The sequence below is a fragment of the Petromyzon marinus genome, chromosome 26 (assembly GCF_048934315.1).
Source record: "Petromyzon marinus isolate PM22_M1 ecotype Great Lakes invasive population chromosome 26, UKy_Petmar_22M1.pri1.0, whole genome shotgun sequence".
Classification (NCBI taxonomy): domain Eukaryota; kingdom Metazoa; phylum Chordata; class Hyperoartia; order Petromyzontiformes; family Petromyzontidae; genus Petromyzon; species Petromyzon marinus.
Window position 1 is genome coordinate 10,818,890 of NC_133692.1, and position 9,229 is coordinate 10,828,118.

The following is a 9,229-nucleotide window of genomic DNA, read 5'->3' on the forward strand; positions in this document are numbered from 1 at the left end:
GACGTAACATTTTTTTTATTTTTTGTTGTTTTATTTTTTTACCTACATGACTTTACCGAATAGAACCAAAGAGTATGATCCTTGCAGTCACGAAAGCTTCAAATCTAGAATTGCAGGGCTGCATCTGTGCCCTTTGTTTGACACCGCTGATCAAACTGTGCTCACGATCTCCCCATTTCTCTGCCTTTGTGCACCGCAGGTGGTGGTGGTGGTGGAGGCGGTGGCATGGGGGGACAGCAGACGACGGCCGACCTGCCAGCCACGAGCACCATCGCGGGCGCCGGCAGCCACCTGCTGTCCCTGCCGGGCAATGCCAAGCGGGTCGGGCGACCCTCCCCGCCGGCGGCGCTCGGGGCAGCGGCTGGCGGGCAAGGAGCCGTCGCCGGAGCCGCCGCCGGAGCCGGCAGCGGGAACCCGAGCCCCTCGCTCGGCTTGAGCGGGCAGGCGATCCTCAAGCACGAGTCGCGAGCACGCAGGGCGTGAGTCCCTTGAGAGCGCGGCAGGCAAGGGGCGGCAGAGTCTCCGGAGAAGAGGTCGGATTGGCAAAGGAGGATCCGTTTATTTTTTTGTCAGACATCCCCCCCCCCATCCCCGCGCCACCCAACATTGGACGGGAGGAACTGGCGTGGACTCGGCTGTTGACAAAAGCACGAGGCACACAAGTGTTCCTGAATTCATGGATGGAAAGAAGCTGACAATGGTGGACTACGTGTGGCGAGTGGCGCCCCGTGGCTTGTTTTACCGGAGCGCGTGTGACTGCGACTAGGCGGGTATAAGTTAGCTGCACCTTGCAGCATTCGGGTTGTGGGTGAATTGAGGTGAAGGCTTCGGTGTTGCTGCTGCTGCTGTTGTTGTTGTTGTTGTGCCGTTGGCGTGTTGGGGACGGCGCGGGGGGAGCTGACCGCGTCGGGCGGCACGGAGCCGCGAGCGAAAATCCGGACGGGAAACGTCGACGGGGTCAGAAACGCGCCGCTCGGCCCTGTCGAGCGCGGCCCACGTAGCCAATCAAATCGTAACAAGCACCACGGTGGGGGTCACGGTGGTTTGGTTACTCGACGCAACCCTTCACGGGGGGGTACTTGGGAGTTCCCGGCTGATGCAGTAGTGAGAATGGGGAAAGTATAATGACGTGACATCAGGTTTGCCCCCCGTCTTGCCCGGTTTTCCACTCGTTGAAACTAACATCGATTATTAATTTTCTTCTCTCGCATCAGTGCAGCAGGTTAGTGATGAGGCTCAACAGTTGGCCACTGCTAATGCACTCAAAGTAATTTAACCTTTTGGGGATTTGCCCAACACCTCTCTCAGAGTGTTCGCGTTGAATCAGCGCTACCATCAATGTTCACGTCTCGTGAAAGATCCGGCTTTGTGTGAATCCTTAACTATCATTAGGCAGAGGTTTTTTTATTTTCTCTATTTGGTGATGGGTTACCATGGGATTTTTTTCCCAATCAATCGACCATTTATTTCAATCAATGGCATCAATAAAAAAACGGATTAATACTGAGTGCATTTTAGCAATGGTAACATTAAACGTACGTAGCCGAGGTTATTACTCGGGTGTATTTAAAGATGTTGGGTGCAGGTGGCCAGTTTTATCCACTCCTCCAGTGTGGTGGATGGCTCTGCAAGCATTGAATGGAGCATTGCTCAGTGTGGGGCATCCAGTCAGCTGTTGTTGGGGGGGGGGGGGTTATTAGTTCTGATTGTTCTAGAATGCCGAGGCAAACATTTCACCCTTGGTGACCGTGTTTATCCCAAGTCGGAGGAGAATCCTCGTTAATAACCCGAGCGTCACCCAACGCTGGCGTTAAACACTCCAGGAATAGTTTTGTAGTTTTTCAGCCACTTTTTGTTCAATGGAAAACATAGACTCGGCTATTTGCTGGCACGTCGTGTCTACACAACGATAAGTTTAGATTTGCTAAAACAAAGAGGCAGTAAAGTTGTTTATAATTGTAAACAACTTTTTAAACAAATGCAATTTTTTAATGTCTGCTATAACGCACGGGTTCATGGTTCCTCAGGTTACCAAGCAACCAACATCTGTCCGGCAAATCTCTCCGAACACATACACACACGGTCAGACGCATTGCGTGCAGTGGCTTCAGGGTTGTCATCTCTCAGGAACGTATCATGGAAATATGAATAATATCACAATATTTCTCAACACCGGGGCAGGGGAGAACTGCATTGTCTCGAGTGGCTCATTATTATTACACGACCGTCAAAATTGCGAGGACTTTTAATGTCCCAGGAAGACTTACACATTGCCCAGGACAGCAACCTCCTCAAAATGAGGGCGATTCTGGGAAAAGCAATGGCAGGTGGCAATCCGAAGTAACACGGCAGAGCGCAGCGTTCACGAACAGCGACGGCTGTGAAGCACAGCGGGAGCTTGTGGCTCCAGGGGTGGGAACGACAAACCAGGGAGAGGGCATCGGGAGATGGAATCCCAGTGAGATGTGAAATCGCAGGATCGACCATGAGACCTGTGTTGATCCGATGGAAAAGGTGATAGACAGACCGTGTGGTGGGTGGGCGCGTGTGTGGGTCGGTGGGTGGGTGAGTGCGTGGGTGGGTGGGTGAGTGCGTGGGTGGGTGGGTGAGTGCGTGGATAGGTGGGTGCGTGGGTGGGTGAGTGTGTGGGTGGGTGGGTGAGTGCGTGGGTGGATGGGTGGGTGAGTGGGTGAGTGGGTGGGTGGGTGGGTGAGTGCGTGGGTGGATGGGTGGGTGAGTGGGTGGGTGGGTGAGTGCGTGGGTGGGTGGGTGAGTGGTGACGCTGCTTGCGTATATGCCGTGCTCACGTGCCCGAGGGGACGCACTTATTAACAACTCTCTCACTTCCGTCGACGACGTTATCGCGTCCACAGGCGTGGTGGCCCATTGATTTACATCGCCAACTTGATTTGTCGACTCGCAAGGGGGCTACAATTAACCGTTATAATTGTTGACGTTTGTGTTTTAATCAAATGTAAACTTGCATTCGTAGTTTTGGTTCGATTTTTTTTTTACAATAAGATATGCAACATCACAACGATTGTTGGGTTTCTAAAAATCATGCTATTATGGGTTTTAATGGTTCACAATGATTAATCAAAATTGTGTCTACGGTAATGTTTGTTGATGGTGTTGTGTCAAACTGATCAAATGCAGCGGCTGTGGCTCGCAAATGTACATTTTTTACTGCAAAAAATTCAAGCATGAAAGATTCACGTTAAAGCCGTGGCAGTGAAATCCGATTTTGAAGGGAATGCAAATAATGAGTTCAGATTTCTTTTGTTCTGTCGATCTCAGTTCATACGAGGGTCCGTTCGTATTTCAAGTGTGAAGGGAAACTTCAGTTTTCTATTCCCCAAACTGTTATATCCAAGTTTTTTTTTGTTAATTCAATCGCCGTATCAACTCTCCCAATACGGTATGTACATATCTGTCCAGTTGTTTCCCACCGCTCACACACGCAGTTTATCATCATGTTCCCATGTTTTGTTTACCCCTACAGAACAGAGCACTTACGTATTCTGATAATCACATTGATGTGTGAGGATTCCAACATACACCTTGAGCAACTTTAAAGTTTCTCGGCAGCAAGAGAGCATGTTATTCGTGTGTGCGCGTGCGTGTGAGCGGTGGCGCAGCAGTTAGCGCACTGCACTACGAGCCCGGCGACCCGAGTTCGATTCCCACTCACGACCAACATCGGTGACGAATATCTGAACGAGTTGCGTGCCTCCCCTAGGTCGACTCAGCCTTGCATGGGCAGCTGGTGGAGTCTGTAAACATCGCTACTGGGGAGACAAAGGCGGTCGGACGTGGTGTTGGTCACCCACCCCCTCGTGTGCCGTGCCGGCCTTCATAGGTGCTGCTCGCTAACAGCACTTGCCCCAACAGTCTGTTGAAGGATATAGCGAGGGTCTTTGTGTGTGCACAATTCTGTCAGTTTACAAAAATAAAATAAAACACTGCAGCCAAACCTGCATGCAAATGACCAACCGGTTCATAAAAAAAAAGTAATGGAGTTTGTTTGTTGTTGCTTGTGGTGGTTGTTTTGGAGTTTGGGAAAAATGAGGGAAAAGTGTTTTTGACCAAGTTGGTGAGAAGTCTGTCGACTGAAAATACCGACTGGATTTTTTGTCTAAAAATGAAATCAGTCTTTGCAATGCTGCGCCTATGATCGCTGGTGGCTTTAATCCGATCATCCACCTCCAGATGGAACGCGCACCTCGAGATGTTACGTATTTATTAGCAAGAAATTGTTGAGTTGCGTGTGTTTTGGTTTGAACCGGGGTAGAGATTTTGTTAACAAGGTAGAAAAACCAACTTCAATACAATACTTGTAGTGTAACTCCGATTTTGCAGCCTAAATCTGGAAATGAATCACAATTCCAAAGTCTTAGAGAAAGCATGATTTATTTTAAAATGGTATTTATTTGTTGGCGTTTTTTTGTACCAATATTAACTCAAACTCAATTAAAGGTTTGGATCGCTACGTGCGTGTACATATAGAGATTAAGAGGTTTGGAGTTTTTTTAAAGGAAAAATAAAATATAACTTAATACCGCGTGAAGCGTCATCATTTTCCGTATCGGCACCGTGTCACATTTTGGCAAGTTTGATGCATACAATAAAAACGTCATGCGTAAGCGTGGACTCAATAACATTTCTAAACACGCCTTCGTCTGAGGAAGTATTTCATTATCAGTACGGAAACCGAGTGTAGCTGTTGGGGAAACTCCCATTTTCAGCTCTGCAGATAGGCATGTTTCCTTCCGTTTATATCCAAATAGTGTTTTGGGCAATAACCTATTGATGAATGTGGTCGTTTCAGAATAGTGTAAGTCCCGTATGGCAACACAGCTCCCATAAGAGAGTTTAGTTCATAAATTGTGTCATCGATGTGAGTTTTCGTATAGACACCCCGACTCACCCCCATCCATCGACTGCACTTACGGATGGATGGAGGAACAGAGGGAGAGCTAATTAGGGATGGAATATCAAAAGAAAAATATCCTATTAAGCACTCGATATATTTATACTGAATATCAAAACATTGATGTAGACTAAAAGATCAGAATGAATACATACATTTTTTAAATTTATTTATAGGAGAGTGCAATGTAAATATTCAAAATAAAATCGTTAATTCTCGCAAGCGATGAATCATACATAATAAAGTCGTAAAAAATAAAATAAATAAAAGGCAGAAGGAGTTTGCATTGGTCAGGACTCACCACAAAGGTTTCCAGGACAGCGTAAAAATAAAGTAAAATGTAACATTCTTACGTAAAATACTGCGAGGGCACAAAGGTCAACCACTCAACCGCAACCTCCAATTCTACATTGCAAAATGATTTGTAACAGTTAACAAACATACAAAAGGTGCGAGGCCTCTGTTGCAGGGTCAGCACCGGACCAACAGCAAACTTCTGTGCCGACCTGAAGTCGACACGTGCGCCTGTCACTGACAGTTTTTTTTTCGGAGCGACTAGTTTTTTCCTCTTCATCATAGGGCTAAACAAACAAACAGAATGTTGAACTGCCCTTTTGTTACGGTGGTGTGAATAACACAACGAATCGGCATATAAAGAAAATCATCGAAAGACACTGACGTTTACAATTGCTGGACATCTCTCGTACATTGCACTCAATTCACTGAGACAAAACGGCAATCCCACACCGGTTTGAAAACCACAAAAGCTTCCGTGGATCCTGTGGTTGCACAGCCACAGGATCCGCACCCGGGACTGCGATGAAGCCACAACGGCCAGTGTGAGTGCAGGGAGATGATATCATGAGGATGAAAAAAAAAGCATAGAATTACAATGACCGAAGGCAGCTTTGGGATGAGACTTATAGAGGTGAAGAGCAGAGGCTGCAGAGATTTTGTAAACACGAATCGCCGTGCATGAAGAAGACCGTTACCGATCGTTGTTCACGTTTTGTAATGTTGCACAGTCAGTCATCAGCTTACGAACGCCCGACTTACGAACACATACTTTGGTGATTCCTAACTGGCACGTCTACAAAACCCATGCAACCTCATGTTTGTTCAGAATCGTGCTATTGTATTAAGGTAAATAGCAATTTGTGATTGCGTGTGTAAGCATGCAAGTGCGTCCATTCAAGTGTATTCCCACCCGGGTACGTGTATGCCTATGCGTGTATTTACACATTTGTCTGTGTGTGTGAGATCCGACCTCCGACCTCCGCTTCTTCTCGGTCACGGTCATGCCGTCCCTTCTTAATGCTTGCGAAACGTGGGCCCCCCTAATGGAAGATCTTCGCCGGTCAGAAACATTTAGGCTGGCCTGTCTACGATCCATCCTGGGTTTAACCATTCTGGATTGTGTGAGGAGCTCATCACAGATCCTTGAAACAGCTGTACAAAGTTCCATCAGTGAGCTTCTCCCACAGTTATGTAGCCCACATGCCCAGCTAACACATGCATACACATATTTTGTTCGGCCGGATCGAGGAGGCTAAACGGGCTAGAGAAGAGATGGAGTGATGTGGTACAGGAGGGTGTGGAGCTGAGTGGACTTTCCGATGAGTGGTGCCAGCGGTGTCAAGATCAGCCTCTGTGGAGGAGGCTCGTGAAGGACGCTACTGGGCAGTTGGAGGCAGTCGCCCTCCAACAACAACGGAGGGCAGAGAAGCGACGGGCGGCTAAAACACAGAAAGTTGGCACAGTAGGGGGCACGTGTGGTGCATCGGCCAGTCGTCTCAATCAGTCAACCCGTGGCAAATGGGTCTGTCCAGTGACCTCCAGCCAGCGGGCGTTCGACACTTCACGTGGCCTAAAAGTGCACTTAGCCTGGCACAAGCGCCGTGGTGACGTCACCGCCACTTCGTGGCGAATGGCGCTTTGTTGTTATTGAGCAAGTTTGGTGGGAGAGCAGTGAAGTAGCACGTTTGCTAGCGCATTGAACTACAAACCTGGTGACCTGAGTTCAACTTCTGGTCTCCCCTAGGTCCATTCAGCCTTAAAGGTGTACCTGGTGTAATGTGTGTTAACATCAGCAATGTGGATACAAAGGCCGCCAGGTGTGGTTCTGGCCACACCTCCGTAGCGTGTGCAAGCGCAGTCCCAAATAGGCCCCAACAGTCGAGAAGGCTCTGTGCCACATTCCAGATTTAAAGCTTTCGTGACTGCTAGGATCCATACTCTTTGGTTCTATTGGGTAAAGTCACGTAGGTAAAAAAATAACAAAAATCACGACGTTTCGGCCACAACACAAGCGGCCTTCATCAGGTGAAGGGACGAGACTGTCTGGAGGACAGCGCTGGAGTGAAAAAAGCCACGCTCAGATCACGACCTTTAAGCTTTAAGCTGTGTGAGAAGAAACAAGATCATCACAAGTTCGACCTCCCTAATCGACCCGACTAAACGTCCCTCCCTAAAACCTTCTGCTGCAAGACCCCCTAGATTCTATGGTCTTCCCAAGATTCATAAAGAAGGCACCCCACTACGACCCATCGTATCCACGATCAACTCCCCTACCTATAGACTAGCCTGTTTTTTGTCAGATACCTTGCTGCCTTTCACTGGCAAGACCGCCTCAGCAGTACTTAACTCAGCCCAATTGGTCTCTATGGTCAAAGACGTTGTACTGTCCCCTGATGATATCCTTGTCAGCTTCGATGTGGTCTCTTTGTTCACCAAGGTCCCAGTACCTAATACAATTGAAATAATTGGAAATTTGGTCCAACATGGACTAGACCCCGACACACCTGCACTGGTTAGGCACTGCCTCAACAATACCTACTTAACTTGGAATGGCTCCTTCTACAAACAAAATGAGGGTACCCCCATGGGATCCCCCTTATCACCAGTGATAGCAAATATTTTCATGGATAAATTTGAATCAGACGCCATCCAGACTTCCACCCTCAGACCTTCCCTGTGGAAGAGATATGTGGATGACACTTTCGTCATTTGGCCACATGGCCTCCCAGCTCTGAACCTTTTCCTACACCACATCAATTCCCGACATCCCACCATCAAATTCACCATGGAAGTGGAGAAAGACGGCAAGCTACCATTCTTAGATGTTCTGTTTGAGAGGAGACCTGATGGCTCATTGGGGCATTCTGTCTACAGGAAACCCACCCACACAGATTCCTACTTGAAACCTGATTCCCACAACCACCCAGCCCAAAATTATTCTCTCATCAAAACTTTATACCATAGGGCTCATTGCATTTCGGACCAACACCACCTGACCAGTGAATTAAAACATGTACACCTGGCCCTCAAAAGGAATGGTTACTCTGACCGTACCATCCGCCAAGCTGTTTCTCCCTCCATACAGAAACAACTACTTGATACTCCGGTCAAAACCATCACACTACCATATATAGCAGGCGTTACTAAAAAGATTTCTAAAATTCTAAACAAACACAAGATCCAGGTCCGGTTCAATACAGTACACAAAATTCGTGATCTGATCCCATCCGTGAAGGATGTCATTCCTGACTTACAGTACCCTGGGGTTTACAAATTGAGTTGTACCTGCGGTGATTGCTATATCGTGGAGACAAAGCGACATGTCTCTGACCGAATTCGCGAGCACAAATCAGATTTGAAACACGGCAAAACGAATTATTCTGCCGTGGCTGATCACTGTTACAACGCTGTGGGTGATCACGATATAATTTTCTCCGATACCAAGGTTCTTTGCAAACCCACGGGTTTTTATCAGAGATTTGTTCACGAGGCAATTCAGATCTACAAACACAGACACAATTTCAACCGAGAAGATGGTTTCAAATTAAGCAACCATTGGAAAGATGTTCTAAATCGAGCTAAACATTAAACTCATTTCAATGGTACAGTATATTTTTCAAGTAGTGGTACCCCAAACTTTCGCAGCTCTTATAAATTCCCTTTTCACACCATCAATAGGTAAACTCCCCCCCCCCCCCCGCGCCAAACGGCAAGTCCACCGGCACGGACACCACCTCTTTTCTAAAATCGGCCAATCAAATGCTATTTTTTATGCTAATTTCTTTGTCAGGACACCTTGTTTGCTCGCATACAGTTTAAAGGTCCGCGGTCTGAGCGTGGTTGTGTTTCGCTAAATTATCCTGTTTGATTTGTACTAGGTGCCTCGGTGAATGTATATGCTCTGACTTTAACATAGCTATTTCTGTGACCAGTTACAAGCTAATCACTCAGCTATTTCAATGCTAAATTCTATGCTAATTCCTTTGTCAAGGGGTGCCTCTG

The 9,229-nt window shown here is 47.3% G+C and overlaps 1 protein-coding gene across 1 annotated transcript in view; it reads left to right on the forward strand.

The window, feature by feature from the left end:
- The window catches only part of KIF19 (kinesin family member 19), an 86,895-nt gene extending 84,341 nt beyond the window's left edge, over positions 1 to 2,554 (forward strand). Inside the window, exon 21 of the mRNA XM_032961287.2 lies at positions 200 to 2,554. Coding sequence (XP_032817178.2) covers positions 200 to 483 — 284 coding nt within the window. The 3' untranslated portion in view covers positions 484 to 2,554. The remainder of the gene's footprint in view (positions 1 to 199) is intronic.
- Positions 2,555 to 9,229: the final 6,675 nt, after the last annotated feature.